Source organism: Etheostoma spectabile, chromosome 7, assembly GCF_008692095.1.
Source record: "Etheostoma spectabile isolate EspeVRDwgs_2016 chromosome 7, UIUC_Espe_1.0, whole genome shotgun sequence".
In the NCBI taxonomy this organism is placed as follows: domain Eukaryota; kingdom Metazoa; phylum Chordata; class Actinopteri; order Perciformes; family Percidae; genus Etheostoma; species Etheostoma spectabile.
Window position 1 is genome coordinate 31,231,176 of NC_045739.1, and position 22,111 is coordinate 31,253,286.

The 22,111-nt window shown below is 42.2% G+C and overlaps 1 protein-coding gene across 1 annotated transcript; it reads right to left on the reverse strand.

Moving 5' to 3' along the window:
* Positions 1-1,402: 1,402 nt before the first annotated feature.
* gdap1l1 (ganglioside induced differentiation associated protein 1-like 1) lies at positions 1,403-21,874 on the reverse strand. The gene is made up of 6 exons (XM_032522182.1): positions 21,335-21,874; positions 14,360-14,554; positions 7,404-7,577; positions 5,618-5,712; positions 2,005-2,119; positions 1,403-1,906 (listed from the first exon to the last, which is right to left on the reverse strand). Exons 1-6 carry the CDS (start codon positions 21,510-21,512, stop codon positions 1,563-1,565), a joined length of 1,101 nt encoding a protein of 366 aa, XP_032378073.1. The 5' UTR covers positions 21,513-21,874; the 3' UTR covers positions 1,403-1,562.
* Between the last annotated feature and the right edge of the window lie 237 nt (positions 21,875-22,111).

The following is a 22,111-nucleotide window of genomic DNA, read 5'->3' on the forward strand; positions in this document are numbered from 1 at the left end:
CGGTTTCTTTGAGCTTGGCCAGGCAGCCAGCTCTAGGAAGAGTCCTGGGCTGCATCCCGTGTCCCTTATTTGATGGCCCCTCAGCCCCTCAGCCCCTCGGTCCTCGGTCCTCGGTCCTCGGCTGAACCGGAACTTGTTCTGTCCCTCCTCTGTGAAGGCCGTCTCACAGCTCTTATCTCTGGAGCTGTAGGCCAGGATACGTGAGAGCAGGCAAAAGGGACAAGACCGTGTGAAGGAACTATCAGAGGATTCAATGGTTTAAGCTCACTCTAGTTGTTTGCGGTTTCCCAGGTACGGTAAATGTTTCTATGGTAACAGCGAGTTGGATCAATTAGAGACATCGCTGTTGTGCTGAGGATTGTGGCTAGTGTAGTTTTTCTCCATAAGATCGTGGATAAAACATGCTTTTCCTAAAACAAGGTTGATGTCATACAGACTTCTAGCTTCTACAGGGGCGGAAACCTTCGCTTCACGACCACGTAGCTCGTGGTCAGTCCACGTCGGGCGGTTTAGACGTTATGGCTGATAATCTAAAACTTTATGGAGAAAGACTGTTGACAGGAAGTTCTGAGTACTTTTTTCGCGTTCCGGAAGCAGGAAGTGTGACATAGGCCTATTCTTGGGTCAAACTGGGGCTTGCTGTTAGCCCTCGTTTCCAGTATTAATGCTAAGCTAAGCTAACCGACTAATAGCTTTAGCTTAAAATTTAACATACAGACATAGTATCTTAAGTTTTGTTAAAGATTAATGGGATTATGTTTTTCAGAAGGCTAGCCATTTCCTCCTGTTGCAGTCTGTATGCTGTATGTATGCAGTCTTTATGCTAAGCTAAGCTAGCCATCTCCTGGCTGTATATAGATAGATAGATAGATAGATAGATAGATAGATAGATAGATAGATAGATAGATAGATAGATAGATATTGATCCCAATAACATGGGAAATTACAGTGTTGCATCATATTTAACAGACAGACGTGAGAGTGGTATCAATATATTGTCCCAGCGAGAAGGTAAATAAGCAATTTTCCCCAAAATGTCGAGCTACTCTCTTGAACTTTTCCTTCATTCATTTATCATTTCTTCTGGCAGTTTCTGGCAGCACAGCACTTCTCAGACAGTATTTGTCACGGAACATTTCCCCTCGGTTTTTACTGGTTTAAACCTCAGGCCGACGTAGGAGCGAAGAGCAGCTATGAGTTATGGCTATAATAGTGGCATGCGAAGGTCAGTTAACCCGTTAGGTGGTACTGTATACAACATTTTGTCGGGGTTTCTTCTTTAAGTTTTCCGGACAAGAAGAACCGATGCATGCCGCCAACAAAAAGTTGAACAAGGACTTGCCGGCCGCAAGAAATTAAACTCGATGAAGGCCTTGATTACCAGAAAATGTGCTGTCAAGAATTTCTTATCATGGAATGTTTTAATATTCTTTGTTCACCCAGGTAAGTAATAGTGTTCTCTATATAGATTCATTATGTTTTCCTGCAGTCATAAAACGTTACAGAAAAAGTTGAAACATCACACAAATACACAGACATTTAACACAACAAGACGGCATTCACTACATGTATTTCTTTTTTAAATACCAGTAGGCAAAGTAGCCCATCCCTCCCAGCGAGCCCATGAGAAAAGAGGCCCCGAAGAAGGACGGGGGCTTCTTTTTTACCATCCGGAAGGCGTTGGGTAGGACCGCTGACAGAAGCGTTGTGTGGATGTCGCCCAAGACCCTACGGAAAGCGTAGCGTTTTTGCACACGCAGAAAAAAGGACTGCAGGTTGGGTCGGCTGCCGTCCTCCCAGTATTTCTTGGAAAGTCCCAAGAACTTGAGCCTGTGCAACAAGGCACCGAGGCAGACGTCAGCTAGTGTAAATTCAGGTCCACATAGCCACAACTCACACTTTTGACCTGCAAGGGAAGGAAAAGAAGAAGAAGAAAAAACTCCTCAGACATTGTTGGAAACACTTTTTGGTTCTGTTAGGATTAAAGATAGTCCTGATTCATACCTTGATACTCTAGTTTTCTTTTCTCCAGCTCAGCCTCCACTTGATCTAGAACCATGGCTAACTCCCCCAGAATTTTCTTCAGGTAGTTCACATTATCATGGTCCAAGATTTTTGCCTGGCAATCATTTAAGAAAGGGTTTAAAAAATACAGAAAGAGGCAAACCAGCATGCATAACTGGGCTAAAAATATGTAAGACTCCCCCAGTACAGTACCCATGTTAATTAAAGGAAATGATAAATAACTGATGTGTTATAGCCATGGAGACATAAACAAGACTGAGGGCCCAGTCACACATGCACCAAATCCTCATTGGTGATTACTGGCCTCCTATTCACTTCCATTCTACGTTAGTTGAGGGATGCATAAAACTTCTGGTGGCAAAGCAAAGTCACAAATTTGCATGCACGCGTCACATGGACTCCATCTTTTGACTAGCAGCTGCAACCAAACAGCAAAGAAGTGTGTGTGTGTTGACCCCACTTGGCTGTCATTGGCTGTAGTTTTCTCAGTGAGCCAAAATGGAGGAGACATTGATTGTTGCTGTGTCTAACAAGACGGTATTGTATAATATTGGCTACACAGCTGCACTAGACTTTAGACTTTATTGTCCTAAAGATCAAATTCTGTACATTATGGACAGCGCGCTTACAGAAAAACCCAAAAACATACCAGAGGACAGAATGGTGAAGCTGCTGTTGAGTGGGTGGGTCTTGTCCTGTGCTATTGTGGTTGCGATACATGTGATGGCTTTGAAGTAGAGCCCGACCGATAAAGGATTTTTAAGGCCAATACGAATAGTTGGTAATTTAGAAATCCAATATGCAGATATATTGGCCACTATATATATATTTAAAAAAAACAAATCCAGAAACGTGTAGCAAAACATGAACAGATTTCCCTAACATTAGTTATTTGTCGTTTTGAGTTCTCACTAAAATAATATGATAAAATTTTATTTTATTGTCACAACAGAACATCAAAATATATTAAAGTTTTGATAAATAAAATGTATAAAAATACAAACTTAAGATATGAAACTTTAAGTCCTTTGAACAAAAACACAATAACAAAAAATAAACAGTGTTGCCAACAGGGACATTGTAGAGCGTCCTCTGGTGGACAGACTATGCAACGCCATCACTAACAGGGACGTTGTAGAGCGTCCTCTGGTGGACAGACTATGCAATGCCATCACTAACAGGGACGTTGTAGAGCGTCCTCTGGTGGACAGAATATGCAACGCCATTACTAACAGGGACGTTGTAGAGCGTCCTCTGGTGGACAGACTATGCAACGCCATCACTAACAGGGACGTTGTAGAGCGTCCTCTGGTGGACACACTATGCAACGCCATCGCTAACAGGGACGTTATAGAGCGTCCTCTGGTGGACACACTATGCAACGCCATCACTAACAGGGACGTTGTAGAGCGTCCTCTGGTGGACAGACTATGCAACGCCAATGCTCATAACATGGTTGACCGTCCGTTTTTATTTTTAAACATTTGTTTATCAGAATCATTTATTTGTCATTATAAATGCTGATACCAATATATGGGGAAATGCCTAATATACTGTAATATGATGTCAGGCTCTACTTTGACATTGAGCTCTCAGAGTGTAGGTGTAGGGAGACCGATCCATTTGGCAGCAGTGTTGGTTACACTCACGAGTTTGACCCGATTTGGGACAGAAAGCATGTTGAAGAAACAGGCAGAGCAGTCCTTTATGTCTTCGGATGACAGTCATCAAAGCCGTCAGACGCTCCTTTTATGAATGTCCTTTGTGTGCTGGTCGACAGAGACAGCCAGTCTCCTTTTCCTTATCACAATCCGTCTCTGCTCCCCAGTATACATTTTCCTGTCGCAAATAACCACGGCAATTTTTTCCCCACGTCGCATCGTGCACTGCCAACTCAAGCACTATTTTTGTTATATTCTCAGCAGGCTGTTGAATTATTATTATTGTTATTGTCATTGTATACAATACAACGAAATTCTGTTGGACACATCCTCTCCAAATAGTAAAAAAGTAAAAACAAATATACATACAGTGTATATATACACAATGTATGTGTATGTAATTAATACAAACATACACACATCCCTAACCCCCTCACACATCCACACATACATATATAAAAACTCTTCATGTGTGTGGATGATTTCTGTAATATGTTCTGCTCTGGGGAAGAAACTGATCCAGAGTCTATGTGTGCCTGTGCTGGGGATTCTCAGTCCGCTTGATGGGGGGGGGGTTAACAGGGAGTGTCCGGTGTGTGAGGTGTCCCGCCTGATGTTTTTGGCCCGTGTGAGAAGTCGGCTTCAGCTGCGGAACGGCAGCAATTCAGCACAAGGCAGTTTGTGCGTGACAGGAAGTCGAGCACAGAAACAAACTAAAACATCCTTTTCAAAATAAAATACACCGTGCTCACGGCGGATCACATTTCCCTGCACTACACCTTGAAAATGTCACAATGGGCAGAGACAGGCCTAAAGTCAACAGGTCAGAGGTGTTCTGGTTCTGTTTATAGCGACTACATCCTGTTATATCGTGCGATCATGCGTGAATTTGCGAGATCTCGTGGGTCCTCGTGACTTCAGCTGTTGTCATGGCCGCAGCCTTTCCGCTTCAAATCCGGACGTGGTGACAGACGGCGGAGCTGACAAGAAAAGACTCAAACAGCCAGAGAGCCTTCTAATGCTTTGCTGATTTCCCAGTGTATAGTTGTTGAGATAATTCAGTCAAAGTGGAGGATCAATCAACCAATCAACACGCTGCCATGCCCGGCGCTAACCATGCTGACACGCATCATCTCTGCCTCATCGATTTAAAACCACATGTTTACACAGCACTGGCGAACCAGCTGATTAAATCAGTGCACAGGGATATATTTTTCCAGGGAATATGAGCTGTATATAGGGCAAGGGTACAGTGTTACAGAGTTGGCATGCTACAGAGCATCCATTTTCATTTTTCAGCTCTTCAGCAATGCAAGGTAACTGCTGAAGGCTGACATTTCCCTCAGCTAGACTTGAAAATTCAATTATCTGTGTTAAAATCTAACAAAGACAAGTTTGACTTGAGGAGGGTTTGTCTATCACACCATATTCAGGAGGTAAATAAGCCAACAGAGCTGTCAAAATACAATCTCCTTTATTATATGTCTGTGCTCCTGTACTGTTCATGGGTCGGAAAGATTTTCAGGAGCAAATGAATGACATTTAAGGGATTTAAGCCCTGGTTTGGGCTAAAGTTTTGTTGATTTAGATAATAATATTAAAGCTGCCCCTTAATTTGTAACTTAAAAGGATCCACATTTTTCAACAAAGATGCTATTTCTTTCTTCCCAAATGTAGGAGTATTTATAGGACTGTAATATGTTAAGAGGGTTCATTACAAACCATTATTCCCCCTTTGAGTCCCATTAAAATAACTTCATTCTGTCAGACATGCATGAATTAATGGAAATTTCAGGTAAAATATGATGGGATTCAGTATAAGTATAATAAGTGTTGCGTCTCCCTTACATATACACAACATTACAATACATAACAAGGACGTGTAATAAATGAATGCATTTTAATCCCATTAATGAACACGTGGAACTCACCATGAGCTTCTTCTGCTTTGACAGGTACGGTTCTGTCAGCTGGGGCTCCTCATGGTCCAACTTCATCAGCTCTGTCGCAGCGTTGGCCAGGTGTCCTGAACACACACACACACACACACACACCACACACACTTTATTTTCATGACTGTTTACATTGTAGATATCACTGAAGGCATCAAAACTATGAATGAACACATATGGAATTATGTACTTAACAAAAAAGTGTGAAATAACTGAAAACATTTCTTATATTCTAGTTTCTTCAAAGTAGCCACCCTTTGCTCTGATTACTGCTTTGCACACTCTTGGCATTCTCTTGATTAGCTTCAAGAGGTCGTCACCTAACATGGTTCCCAGAATGCCCAGCACTTGATGGCCCTTTGGACTTCACTCTGCGGTCCAGCTCTCCCCAAACCATCTCGATTGGGTTCAGGTCCGGTGACTGTGGAGGAGCAGCACTTCATCACTCTCCTTCTTGGTCAAATAGCCCTTACACAGCCTGGAGGTGTGTTTGGGGGCATTGTCCTGTTAATAAATGATGGTCCAACTAAACGCAAACTGGATGGCATGCCGCTGCAGGATGCTGTGATAGCCACGCTGGTTCAGTATGCCTTCAATTTTGAATAAATCCCCAACATTGTCACCAGCAAAGCCCCCCCACACCATCACACCTCCTCCTCCATGCTTCACGGTGGGAACCAGGCATGTAGAATCCATCCAGTCACCTTTTCTCCGTCACACAAAGACACGATTGAAAACCAAAGATCTCAAACTTGGACTCATCAGACCAAAGCCCAGATTTCCACCGGTCTAATGTCCATTCCTTGTGTTTCTGGCCCAAACAAATCTCTTCTGCTTGTTGCCTCTCCTTAGCAGTGGTTTCCTAGCTGCTATTTGACCATGAAGGCCTGATTTGCGCAGTCTCTTCTTAACAGTTGTGTAGAGAGATGTGTCTAGAGATGTGTATGCTGCCAAAACTCTGTGTGGTATTCATCTGGTCTCTAATCTGAGCTGCTGTTAACTTGTGATTTCTGAGGCTGGTGACTCAGATGAACTTATCCTCAGCAGCAGAGGTGACTCTTGGTCTTCCTTCTTGGGGGGGGGGTGTCCTCATGTGAGACAGTTTCGTTGTAGTGCTTGATGGTTTTTGCGACTGCACTTGGGGACACAAAGTTTTTTGCAATTTTCCGGACCGACTGACCATCATTTCTTAAAGTAATGATGGCCACTTGTTTCTCTTCACTTAGCTGATTGCCATAATATGAATTCTACCAGTCGTCCAATAGGCTGTCGGCTGTGTAGCAGCCTGACTTCTGCACAACACAACTGATGGTCCCAACCCCATTAATTAGGCAAGATATTCCACTAATTAACCCTGACAAGGCCCACCTGTGAAGAGAAACCATTTCAGGTGACCTCATGAAGCTCATTGAGAGAACAAGGGTTTGCAGTTCCAAACTTTTGGCCTGTGTATATATATATATATATTATATATATACTATATATATATATATATATATATATTATACACACACATACATACATACAATATATATACACACACATACTGTGTGTATGTGTATATATATATATATATATATATATTATATATATATTATATAAAAATGTGTGTGTGTGTGTGTATATATAAATATACATGTTTTGTATATATACGGATGTTTTGTATATTTATTTAAATACAAAACATCTACCCTGTTCTTCTTCTAGTTAATGCAGAATTATAACCAATCCTGCCTACACACAATGTTTAGGTGGCATCACTTACTACGTATTTCTGCGGTGGCGTACTTTGGGATCATAGAGTCGGTGGTGAGCTCCGGATGGAGGATGCAGCCGTGTGTGTAGGCGTCCATGGGCAGACCGTCCAGCAGCTGGCGGTACTGCTGCACTCGGTCGTGGAGGGGCGAGTCTGCATCAGGAACCAGCTGAGCCACCGCGTCTGCGGGCGAGACATCGATGTCAAAACAAGCAATACAGAGAAAATACTCAAATGTAGCTCAAGAAGCTCGTCACGGCTCTCTGAGGACAAAAACAGGCTCAGAAAAACATGTTTACAGTGTAAATAAAGCCAGCACAGTTTGTCTTATTCTTGGTATATTTTCATGAACTTTCCAGAACACCTGAGGTTTCAAAGCAACCACTGTTGCATGTAACTCCCCCAAAAATAACCGATTCTCCTGCTTCAGCTGTCAGATAGACAACAACACATGGCCCGGTAACCTGGTAACAGATGACACCTCTCGCTCTCTGCAACACACCAGCAGTCACGTTTCACAAAGCCTGACATTTCAACACCCAGGCATTCTGAAAGGGGAAAAAAAACATCTCCTGGAGACTTACGAGCTTCTGAGAATTTACGTTGAGTGGAAAAGTAAACAGATTTAACCTAAAAACACTTATTAACCCCAAATGAGACTCCAAGCCCAATCCAGGTGAAGAAAACCCAACAGGGTCATTAGGTCACCCTGGGCCGGCTGACCCGCTGCTCTGTTTATCTGCTGCTGCTCAGGTTAAAGGAATAGTTCGATATTTTGGGAAATATATAAATAGAGCAGCGGGTAAATAAATAAATATTTGCTTTCTCACAGAGAGTTAGATGAAAAGATGAATGCACTCTATATTAGTACCAGTGCTTTGATATTTGATTGTTTTGTAATTTTGATATTTAATTTACTACCTGCACCGTTCTTTTAAATAATTGTTTGGGTATGTACATCAATCCTTATCTACATCTTGGGGTCAATCAATGCTATCTATCACCCAACATTCTTCTATCTATCTAATCTCTCTCACCCCATCCTCTATCATCTATCATCTATCTATCTACTATTATCTATAAAATCATCTAACACTATAACATTATCCTATGGGATACATCACTTTCTATCTATATATCTATCTTTTTAAATAAACTATATTTATACTATATATCATCTTTTTCAAAACTATCTATATTTTCTATCTATCTTTTTAACAATCTATCTACTATCTATCTATCTATATATCTATCTACCTACCCATCTATTTTCTATCTTTTTAACAATCTATCTATCTACATCTATCCTTTTCTATCTATCTATCTATCTATCTATCTATCTATCATGCCTAATACAGTTTTTCTCAATCGCTTTGGCACGTTTACTAAAAAAAACATCCAATTGTCAAAATCTATAGACAGACAAAATCTCTAGATAGACAACTTACAATTGTCAAACCTCAATCCTCAGACCACGTGCTACATTCAGGACATCAATCAGCACTCCACATTTACAGACAACAGAGCTACTTGTTGAAATCGACTGTAATTCTCCTTTAAACAGACAGATATGAGCGTGGGATCAACCTTCTTATCAACCTAGACGCCATGATACAAACACTTTTTACACTTTGGTTTTTGGACAGATGCCAAAATGTCCAAAATGTTGAACGACTCCTTTAACAAGCATTCTTTATTTCACTGTCCTAAGTCTTGGATGCCGTTGATCGTAATGCCCTGCTGCTGAGACACAGAATAACAGGTTAGCAGAGCAGGCGGAGCTTTTATCTGTGTGCAAGGTGACAGCCGGCCAGACTCAGGTGCAGCATCGCTGACAAAAGAGCCAGTCAGCTGGCTGCCTGCCTGCCGATGTTTGGGCAGACGGAGAAGCTTGCAGAAGGGTGGAGCTGCACCTGGCACAGCTCCAGAGAGCTGAGTAATCAGTCCCAGGACCTGCATGCCCGACCTGGGCCGCATGCAGTGGTCCTCTGGGGGGTCTGCTGCAGCACTGTGGGGGAAATATCACATCAGCAACTAAATGATGAGCAACCCAGTGATTAAATTAGGGCGTGCAATTAATCAAAATTTTCCTTATGATCACATACAAGTATTGGAAAAGTATTAAGAGCAATGTCCCAGTTCTAAGTGTTTTTACTTTTGATTTGTTAAGCTGTTTCACAGTTTTTTTCCCTTCAATAAACGCAACATCTTTCCAAAAGAAAATGAGTAATCGTGTCAAATAATCATGATTTCAACATTGATCAAAATAATGGGGATAATACAGTTGCAAAAATACGTATGTTAACCCCTTGGGATTACGTGGAGTTTTGCATGAATTGGTCCCAAAATGTGCTCTGAACTTCATCTAAGTCACATCAATAGAAAAACACAGTCTGCTGACAATAATACTACACAAACATCAGATGTTGCCATGGTTTCATTGAACATAACATGTAAACATTCACAGTGCAGGGAGGAAAAAGTATGTGAACTCCTCGCCTAATGACCTCTTCAAGAGCTGATTGGAGCCAGGAGTGCGCCAACCTTGACTCCAGTCAGTGTGTCAGTGTGATGATATTGGACGTGTTGCTGACAGCTGTCCTGCCCTTTAGAAACACACACCTCTTTTAGGTTTACTGGTTTCAAGAAGCACTGTCTGATGTGAACCATGCCTCGCAGAAAAGAGCTCTCAGAAGACCAACAATCGAGAATTGTTGACTTGCATGAAGCTGGAAAGGGTTACAAAACTGTCTCCAATTGCCTTGATGTCCATGTGTCCACGGTGAGACAGACTGTCTACAAATGGAGAAAGTTTAGCACCGTTGCTACTCTCCCTAGGCGTGGTCGTCCTGTACACATGACTGCAAGAGCACAGCGCAGAATGCTTCATGAGGTAAAGAAGAATCCTAGATTGTCAGCTGAAAACCTACAAAAATCTCTGACACATGCTAACATTTTTGTTGACACATCTACAATAAGGCATTAAACAACAATGGAGTACATGGGAGGACACCACGGAGCCATTGCTGTCCAAAAAAAATGCTGCAGGACATTTGAAGTTTGCAAAAGAGCACCTGATAGTCCACAGCACTACTGGCAAAATATATTGTGGAGATAAAAACAAAATCAAGTTGTTTGGGAAGAACACACAACACTATGTGTGTAGAAAAAAAGGAACAGCACACCAACATCAAAACCTCCTCCCCAGTGTAAAACATGGCGGAGGGAGCATCAGGGTTTGGGGGGGCTTTGCTGCCTCAGGGCCAGGACGGATTGTTGTCATTGATGGGGAAATGAATTCCAGAGTTTATCAAAACCTTTTGCAGGAAAACTTTCGACCATCTGTCCGCCAACTGGAGCTCCACAGAGGATGGGTGATGCAACAGGACAATGACCTAAAGCATACAAGTAATTCAACAAAAAAAATGGCTTCAACAGCACAGAATCCGCCTTCTGGAGTGGCCCAGTCAGAGTCCTGACCTCCACCCGATTCAAATGCTGTGGCATGACCTTAAGGGGAGCAATTCACACCAGACATCCCAAGAATATTGCAACACTGAAACAGTTTTGGGAAGAGGAGTTGTCCAAAATGACTCCAGATCGTTGTGCAGGTCTGATCTGCAACCACAGGAAACGTTTGGTTGAGGTTATTGCTGCCAAAGGAGGTTCAACCAGTTAAGCCCAAAGGTTCACACACTTTTTCCTCCCTGCACTGTGAATGTTTACATGTTATGTTCAATTAAACCATGGCAACATCTAATGTTTGTGTAGTATTTTCAGCAGACATGTGGTTTTCTATTGTTCTATTTCATGACCAATTCATGCAAAACTCTGCGTGATCCCAAGGGGTTCACATACCTTTTCTTGCAACTATAAGTTTCTATAATCGAGCAGCCCTAGTTCAAACTGTCTTGGAGACAGTGATGCACATTACAGAATATAAGAGCAAATATTTTTCACACAGTGAGAGGCCTCTGCTGCAACAACACTGTGAAGTAGTCAAGTAGAGTACCGGTATAAGAGCCTCTTCTGAGACATCTGCACTTTTCCAGCCAGCTGCAGCACAAGTTGCCAGCATTCATTAGGGAGTTCTTCTACTTCGGCCTGATGCCCCACACCTTCCGCTTTCTTGTCCCATGGATCTATGAGGACTATATAACTCTCCTTTTCTAGTCTGAACCCCTGGCCTTCCGATTGGCAGGCAACCGCTCTTCCACTGAGCCACAGCTGCCCCATACATATAATGCAGTTACTAGTCTAGTCTAGTCTACTAGTCTGGCTATCAGCAGACCAAGCCAAGCTCAATAGATTTGAGATTGAGCGTTAGTCTGGGGGATCAGCTCTGTATTTTGGCATAGTTCAAATGACTCTGTACGCAATTGGACAGTCCTTCAACCAATCATGCCAACGATGCAGGTGACATAGAAGCGACAGTAGCCAGCATCAACGGGTTGCTGAGCTTCGGTGGCGTTCGGCGACCACTATGTTGAATGTAACCAAGAAGCTGCTTGGTTGTTTTGCTATCGTCATAATGTTAAACCCGCCAATAGCTCGCCAGATAGATAAGCCAGTTTGTGATTGGTTTCCGCAAAATTGTGAACCGAAGCAAGAGAATTAAACGTGCAGGTGGGTGGGGTCTAGTCAGTCTAATGCAGCACACTATCAAACAGATCAAATGAAAGACAACAAGACATTAAACACCAGAGGCAGCCGATGGCTTCTAGCCTTTCATTACTGACCAAGCAGTGAACCACATCATCTGCCAAGCTTTCAAGCACCGCTGCTCCCAACCTGTGACCACAAACTAACCCAAGACAAGAGAGTTCTCCAGTTATGGGCCAGCATTCCTCAGACCTTACTGGTATGAGGCTGGCAGGACATTACATAATGGCATAATTTCTCAACCGAGGGATCTAAAGGACATGCCACCCACATAGATCACAGGACACGGTGTATCCATCGTAACGTTTGCTTGCTCTTAGAACTGCACAGACAGTGGATGACATTCGTGGCTGTTACGCCTGAACCAGAGTCACTGTCTCACAATGCACATATATATAGATATACATTTTGCCTTTACTTGACAGGATAGGGGAAAGAGGGGGAAAACACGCAGGAAACCCTCACAGGTTGGATTTGAACCCTTGACCTCTGCACCAAGGCACAAACCTCTCAGTACACGTGCGCCTGCTCTACCCACCGAGCCAATCCGGCCGCACCACATTGCACATATTGACACATTTTTACCTATTTTATTCGTTAAATTCTCTCTCTCCTGTTTTTAGCTGTCTGTTGTTTGCCACAAGTTGCCCCCCAAGCGATCCCTCTAATTTCAACGGATCTAATCAGAGTTCATGTCGGTGACATTGCTGCAAAGACATTGTCGCAACCACTTAGAGTTTCACAGCACAGTACACACTCTGTACAAGGACGACAGATGGCCTGGGAGTGATGGCTTCCAATTGTCTTTGCTAGTCCCGCTTCACAAACTGGGTGAAGAATGCAGCCTTGTATTCTCTGTAAGCAACAACGCAAACCAGGCATCTGCCCCGAAAACCCCGTCATCAAATGTGTAAGAATTGCAATTGCTGTCATTCAAGAAACGGGAGATCTGCCCAGCTGCTGGATCATATTCAGCTATGTGCGTATTTAAAAAAAAATATGTCCCTTCCCTTTCGGCGTGGCATCGGTGTGTCCCGAGGCAGTCCCACTGGCTTTTCTACCGAAACTCGGCCGTTGGGTTGGAGTGTAAGAGCCTTTAAGACAGGGGTCTCAAACTCAACTTACTTGGGGCCGCTGGAAGTAGAGTCTGGGTTGGGCTGGGCCACATCAAGTATTCCAAAAAAACCCTCTATTTCCTCCAAACAGGGCGTGGAACTGCCGGTGCTTTAAGCCCCTAGATCTGATATGGTTGGTGCATTTCACAACAACAGACATCACACTGTCAAACCTCAGGCATTTGCCGCAAAGGGCACTTAGCTAGCTTGACAACCGTTACGCCGCTGTCAGGAGACTACTACGGTAGCCCATAAGTGACAAGCGCAATGACAAAAAGTTTCAGAACGCGCGGGCCGCACTAACACTTAACTTTGATGTCAAGTAGGGGGCCACAAAATATCATCCCGCGGGCCGCAATTGGCCCCCGGGCCGCGAGTTTGAGACCCATGCTTTAAGACAAGTAAGCCAAGCAAGTTCCACCTGCTCTTCTGCCTCACCAGCCTCAGCCACCAGTTTTACTAAGATCACCATTTATTTTTATTTATTTAATTAACAGTTTAAACCTGCCTTTGTGTCACCGCCCAATGTGAGGCGAGTGCAGATTTGAGTCGCGCATGCTCAGATGTAAACGGTTTATGGCATAACTGTCACACTGAAATTTGAGAAATCCATGAAATAATAAACTTCTCTCATTACTAACAACAACAGAAGATGGGAATCGTTTCAAAAACGTAGCTATCTCTGGCTGACTGATTGCTAACGTTAGCTTAAAACACCATTCAACTGACAGCCTCTGTTGTGTTTGATGCTAACTTGTAGCTAAGCTAGCAGTGAACCAACTTGGTTACGTAGGTCAATTTTTACTGTGTTGACATTACAGAAGTCTCTCATTAGCATCTTATATGCTACTTGTTGCAAAGTGAAGCATGCACGACTCAAATCTGCACTCTCCTCACATTGGGCAGTGACAGTCTGCACACTGGGTTCCCACAACAGTTTGGTTTTGGAAAGATGACAACAGACAGTACCCTCTAAAGGCTGAGTATTGCTCTTACTCCAACCCCATGCACACACCTCCAGCATGTAGAAAAAAGCTTGACAGACCTGTCATGACTCGTTGCTCCAAAGCCGTAAAGCAAGACTCTGTCTGTGCCTCTGAGTCATGTTTTTTTTTTTTTAAATCAAAGTTTAACATGAAGAGAAACAGCATTTTCAGATGAATGAACCACATTGTTACTGCACCATACCTCCCACAAAGTTTTTCTCCAGGTAATCTATGATCTGGTTGTAGTCGCTGATGATGGTGTCGCCGTGGAGGAAGACGGGCACCTCCTCGCCCAGGTTCAGCCTCATGAACCAGGGCTCCTTGTGCTCCTGCAGCGGCATGCTCACATCCCTCTCCTCGCACACCAGACCCTTCTCGTTGATGACGAGACGGACCTGCAATCACAAACACACAAACAGCTGGTGGGAAGTGAAAGGCAATCCTTTAGTCCGTCTTTTTGTTCCAGGGCGTCAAACTGACAAATAAAACTCCCTTTTGTATTTTATTCATGCACAAGGTAATGCTTTAGATGTCATCCAGATGGTGAAACAGAAATAATAAGAGGAAGACTGATGATCCATTTTCTCTGAAGCGAAACAATATCATTGCACGACAAATCTTTTCTTTAGCTGAAAAGAGAAAATGCAATAATACCCGAGCTAAGCAGGGTGGTTAATAGCTTCAGCTATCACTTTCTGACATAATCAAGTTATCATGTTTGTGTTGTGTTGAATAAACTGGCGAATCTGAATCATTTGCTTGGTCTGGCAAAATAATGAGATGCTTAACAGCGCGCTAACGTTTGAGCCCAAACCTTCAGGATGCATTGCTTGTGGGATGAAGGATAAGCCAAGGTCCACGGAGAGATCTTAGCAGGAATAAGATTAATGAAAGGAGATGACACTTGGGTTATAAAGTGCTACATTTGGCCGAACACGGCTAGACATGGTGTAATGTAATAATACTGAATGATTCAGTAACATGAGCGCAGTAATTACAGCAGGGCCGCTCGATCGGACAGCAGGAACCAATCTAGGAATGCAAAGTCAAACAAGAAAAAAAAAAAGCTTTTTACATCTATATCAGCGTGACTTTGTTACACACTCAATCTAGGATTTCTATATACAACTGTCAAGGGTTTCAGGTCCCAGGCTTGCACTGATGAAGTGTCCCTCGGTTAAGCCCACAATAACACTGCTGAGCAAGAGTTAGTTATATAATATTAGTCACTTCTTAGTAATGATGCCAAGTAGCTCAGCTGCCTGGGAGCCACCAAATTAACTCCTATTACATAACAATATACAGTAGCTTAGGGTACATCTGATTGCTACTACTACATTTGCTGTTAACAGTGTGCACAATTTTGAGGTGTTTTACTTCAAAACTACTAGTATTATATTTATTTTTCCTTCTGCTTAATACTTCTACTCCACTACATGTCAGAGGGAAATATTGTACTTTTAACTCCACTACATTTATCTGCTGTGTTACTAATTAAAAGATTTGGGTTTTACTTAATTAAAATATACATAATTATAAACTTATAGAATACAACACCTTGTTTGATAATAAAAGGAACACAAAAACAGTTTCTAGTTCTTCTCACGTGGTTTCATTTCAGTTTGAGTCAAAGTGTCCAATAAAAAAATGACAAAAAAGCTAAGATTAGAGAAAGAGAGAAATAAATACAAATTTGTTAAGCAGAACAATTTCCCTTGCCACCTTACTTACTTATCTCACATATACCAGATGTATATTGTGACCCTTTGAGAGGCGTAGAAACTTCTGATGAGGGTGCAGTTTCAAAGAAGGGAGGCACGTGCACTCGTATAGCGCTCTGCTAACTTGAATGGGAATTAAATTATTAAATCGGGCCGCTCTTCTAGACTTTCCAAATGTTCTCAGACAGAATGGATCAAATTCTGATTCTGATGTGGGGGTTGTAACGCTAAAAAAAAATGTAACGACTGATTCACAGACATCTACAGGAAAAAGTCTTTTCGGGCCTGAAGGCATCACGTGATGGGCCAGAAGTTGTAATTCCATTATTTGGCTGTTACTGTCAAATTGGCTTCAAAGCCCGGCGCAGTTCCTTTGTCCTGGTATAAAGTGCTTAAAGGTCCCATGGCATGAAGATTTCCCTTTATGAGGTTATTTAACATTAACATGAGTTCCCCCAGCCTGCCTATGGCCCCCCAGTGGCTAGAAATGGTGACAAGTGTAAACCGAGCCCTGGGTATCCTGCTCTGCCTTGGAGAAAATGAAAGCTCAGATGGGCCGATCTGGAATCTTCCCCTTATGAGGTCATAAGAGGAAGGTTACCTCCCCTTTCTCTGCTTTGCCTGCCGAGAGAATTTGGCCACCCCATGAGAGAGAGATCTCATGGCTTTCAAACGCTCAAAGTGGTCAAGGCCACACCCCCAGCCTCCACCTTGCCCCCCCCTCTCCTCCTCAAAAGCTACAGACTCAGAAGTGGCACATACTAAGGAAAGCTCATTGTGGGACTGGCTCTAGTGGCTGGAGTTCTGCACCAAGGCTGAAGAGACTTCAGATCAGTATTAGGGACCACTAAGGTCTATATAAAAGAGACTTCAGATACAGTATTAGGGACCACTAAGGTCTATATAAAGAGACTTCAGATACAGTATTAGGGGACCACTAAGGTCTATATAAAAGAGACTTCAGATACAGTATAGGGGACCACTAAGGTCTTACAAAAGGACTCAGATACAGTATTAGGGACCCTAAGGTTATATAAAAGAATGTCAGATACAGTATTAGGGACCACTAAGTCTATATAAAGAGACTTCAGATACAGTATTATGGACCATAGGTCTATATAAAAAGACTTCAGATACAGTATTAGGGGACCACTAAGGCTTATAAAGAGACTTCAGATTACAGTATAGGGACCACTAAGGGTGTATAAAAGAACTTCAGATACAGTATGGGGACCACTGAAGGTCTGTACAAAAGGATCCAAAGAACACCATGTCATGGGATCTTTAAAGTATATTATAATAATAATAATGATAATAACGTGAGTTATATCACAATCGACCTAACCACAATTAGATATTTTCCTCATATAACCTTACAATAGTGTACTACAGACATTTGAGTACTCTGATGTAGGGTTATATGACAACTACTACCACTTCTCCTTAAGTAGGGTTTTGAATGAAGGACTTTTACCTGCAACAGAGTATTTTTGCATTGTTATTTTACTACAGTAAAAATTGAAATACATCTTCCACCGCTGGTTGTTAATGCATAATTAAATTACTGCTAACTCTTACATGACTGGGCAGATAATTGCTGGCGTCATGCACACTGCCCTCTACAGACACAGGAAACAGCAGAGTGTCACAGCCTCGCAGAAGGTGTATTGAAGGTGTAAATCTCTAACCTGCAGGCTTTGAGGTTTCCAGTGCTCTATTGATCTAAATGTGCTGTTACTCCAGGATATCAGGCTCCATCTGTCTCTGTCTTTACCATATCGGCTGTGTGCACAAAGCATCACTCATGTGAGGTAGATGAATATGCTGTATGGACATGGGAGCACAGTTACAGTGGCAGTTAGTGGTGGAGCATTATAAACAGAGAGGAGGATAAAGAAAGTGGCGTGCAGGACATAACCAATGGCTCCGCTTCCCTCTTTCCTCCTGAACTGGATGAGGCATGCACAGACTTGTAAATAATCCCCCTGAACATCTGATGACGATGTTATCTTCACAGGGCTGTGGATCTGTTGGACTCTTTTGTCATCACTTGCTGAGTGTCTCATTGCCAAAGTGTTAACTGTAGGTTTTCCTTTAGACTTTTTTAGACAAAAGAAAATTGACTAAATATAACACTATCTTGCAACGTGCTGCTGAGATACTTTGACCAATCCCGTTGCATTGTTACATTAAGGCCCAAAATATTCAGTTCAATTCTGGTGGAGTGGACAACCTAGTACTTGGCCTCTTAATCTCATAAAATCCATCCCCAAAATGCCATTGTAAACACACATCAGTAATCCAGCTCAGTGACGGATATCCATGTGTTTTTTTTCTAACAAGAAATACATGCCCAGTGGTGAAATGTAACTTATTACATTTACTCAAGTACTGTGATTAAGTACAAATTTGAGGCACTTGTACTTTACTTCTTTTCTTTCCATGCCACTTTCTACTTCTAATCCGCTACATTTCAGAGAGAAGTATTCATCTGACAGCTTTAGTTAATAATATAACAATGTATACTGTTTATTGATCCCCAGTGGGAAAACTACAATTTACACTCTGTCTGTTAGTAATCACTACACACAGTGACATACACACACATGCTCAGGTCCTATACATGCACTAATGGAGAGATGTCAGAGTCTGTGTGGGGGGGATGGTACGGTGCCTTGCTCAAAAGCACCTGGCAGTGCCCAGGAGGTAAACTGGCATCTCTCCAGCTATCGGTCCACAGTCCGAACCAGCAACCCTCCGGTTCCTAACCCAACTCCCTATGGACTGAGCTACTGTACTAATTAAGATTTTTGCCCATAAAACACATGTACTTTATAAAATACAATGTTTATTGTAAATTAAACGAGCCAACAATATAACAACCTACAAGTCCAACTGAAATGATGAGAACATTAAACACTTAGTTGATTTCCAGAACTGTTTGGATCATTGATTTTTCTGCATTGAGTACTTTATACAATAAATAAATGTTCCTGATGATACTTTCATTCATTGAAAATCCACACTTTTCTTGATACTTTTTAATCAATGTTTTTAACTTTTTCTTATGTTTTTGTCCCATTTTCAACACTTTTTTTCAATGTGCCTCACTTTTTTTGACATTTTCAACACTACGTAACACTAACTTATTAACTTTAGTTTTACAGTTATTTTTGGAATTTATGGTCAATAAACCTCATCAGGAAATGATACCTAATGTTTGAGTTAGAAAAGCAGAAATCAGGAATTATTTAGACTAAAATTAAAGGAATGGATGTTGATGGATAATCACAGACTGGAATATGTCAACTTTTACTCAACACTATTTCAAAACCACTTCAATTTATTTCTCCAAATGCTATAAAAATGAATAAGACACCCCAAAATTAATGAAAGTAGAGATTTGTACTTGCCAAAGAACGTTGTGTGGAATCAATCATGTTATTTTGGGGAATTAAAAAGGACATTGATATAGGAAAATGGGTCAATTTGACCTGAGAACAACATGAGGATTAAGTAACATTTTCAATATAGGACTTTTACTTGTAACAGGGTATTTTTACAGTGTGGTATTAGTACTTTTACTTAAGTCAAGGATCTAAATACTTCTTCCACTACTGTGCATGCTCACTAGTCGGTGCATTGACAGCACAGTGTCACATGATTGGGAAGTTACTCCAGCTACTCCAGGTCCAGGATTAGCTCACACTAAAGTGGCTTGGAGCCAACAATCGAGCCTTTAAAGTGACGTACCAACATGGAACTCAGTCTCTATGAACTGTAGCATGGTGCTACTGTAGATTCCTCTCTAACCACCTGAACTCAAGGTGGTTAGAGAGGAATCTACAGTAGCACCATGCTTCAGAGCTATGGCTGTTCTGGGGCAATATGGCGTGATGGTGCATGCACTGAGCCACTTCTCATGACAAGAATATTTAACCAAACCGACATACAACAGTATGGTGTGTAATAAAAGATGAATTCATCCGCCAAGTATTTGTTTAGTGAATCAATCACTATCACTGTTATCTAAACCAAACCAACTAAACTAAACCAAGTACATTTTACATATACAAGAGTGTATGTTCTGGAATGAAACCATCTTATTTGATTAGGGGCAGTGGCCAAGACTAGGGCTGGGTATCGTTCAAAAATGTATCAATACCAATCGTGACTTTGATACAGGTTCATAAACCATACTTTTTTCTATACCAATTTTTTAAAATCAATTTTAACAAAAATAAATTACAATGTCACTCACTACGGCACAAATCTTTGAACTGAACTACTACGTGAGCCCCGTCTCTGTGTAATGTAGACTTTTTCCTGAGTGTCTCTATGACGTGAAACTATAAACAGCCAATCACAAACATTATTAGATCTTGGTATAAGCATGCTGCATGCTGATTGGCTAACTGACAAGATTCAATTGGGTATTGAATGACGAGGCATTTTTCAATTCTGGATACTTTAGAGCTGATTTCAGGGTCTATCCCGTAGCCAAGACCGTCGTTAAGGCCAATGGTAGGAGTTGCTAGCATGCATGTGTTTATGGTGGGGGATATATGTACTCTTGGTGTATTACTAAGGTTTCAGAAATAGGCTACTTAAATCCTATCACATTCTTTTCTTTTCAAAATAGCACGTCATTATGGAATTCCACGGGCAGACTTGACAAAGCTCCTCCAGATCCACAGAAGACATTAGACATCAAGTAAGAGAAAGAGTAAATTGAACTTATGTGTCATACTGGTGGAGTGCCCCTTTAATATGCATCCTGTTTGTGAAGGAAAGCCCTGTGGATTAGACATAAGAGTAAAAACACCTTGTTGTAGTTGTATACTGGTTATTACTGTGAATGGATCGTGTCTGCTTTCAGAGTTTTGAAAGGCTTGGTTTGATCACACATGGCCATTTAACAGCAAAGGTACAGGTTGCTGTCTGCCACAGGTAACCAAAGGTAGACCGTAAAGACAACAACGTGTGGTTTGATTCAGCTGCAGAAGGGGGAAGATGGCCTTTGGTTGTTTTTTTCACATCATTTGAATCAATTATTTAGGATGTCATGTGTCAGAGCATGGGTTGTAGCCACATTTACCAGCTTTAAGGAGGCAAAAACAGCTTCAACATTTCAATTAAAAGGTGGAAGCTGATGAGACATGAGGGGTGATTTACCCAGTGGTAAATAAACAGAATATTGACCATCCATCCAGCTGATCTCGAGGAAATGAGCCCCATGCTGCAGCGCTTTTCTAACGTGTCCAACGGGAGATCTGCCCAGCTGCAGGATCATATTCATATTCCGGAGGTATGTGCAGGAATATGCATGCACACACACAAAAACAAGACATGTTTTGATCATAACAAACCAACACAGGGAGCTCCACTCTGTAGCATCATGCAAAGAGATGTGGAGCCACCTCCATTTTTATGCTCTGCTCTGGGTTTTTTTTACCTTTGGGAGGTGAAAGACTGCGTCCAGTGGTACAAAACCAGCCTGTCTTTACTGAAGGGTTTGGGCTCTGCCGTCGGTTCTTCGCACTGCTCCCCGTCTGGGATTTTGCCGTCCTCGTCCATGGCTGAGATGGGCCACCAGCTACAGTTGGTGGGGGTAACATTGTTGGAAGACGCCATGACAGAGCGTTTTGTGCGTGTGGAGGATAGAGGAGCGAGGAGGGACAGGAGAGGAGAGAGAGAGAGTGAGAGAGAGAGAGAAGAGAGAGAGAGAGAGAGAGAGAGAGAGAGAGAGAGAGAGAGACAGAATCAGCCCTGCTTCATCGGTTTCCGCGGCCGCAGCATCCGTCAGTTTCGGACAGCTCCGGTGCTGAAATCGGCTTCACCTCCGAGTGAAAACAGATGTTTTTTTTTTTTTTTTTACATACAAAAAAAAATCCATATGCAAATAGCTACTTACTCGAGCATGCTGCTGCACTTACAGTTAAATCAATGTGTGGCCGTATTACATCACGAGGCACGCACAAACATGCGCGGTGGAGACCCGCGGAGGGAGCGTTTCAGCGGAAGGTCAAGCGGCTCTCTATCGCCTAAGGACAGGATGCAGACTGGATGCAGCCTGCAAGACCGGTGTCAGGGTTACAGTCTCCACAGTGTAGACGCCTGCACGTGCAGCTGGATAAAAAACTAAAAAACGTCAAAGGAAATGACAGATATTCACAACATGTGCGTAGGGATCGTGTCTGGTGTGAAGTAAGTAGGACTACTTTTACTCAAGC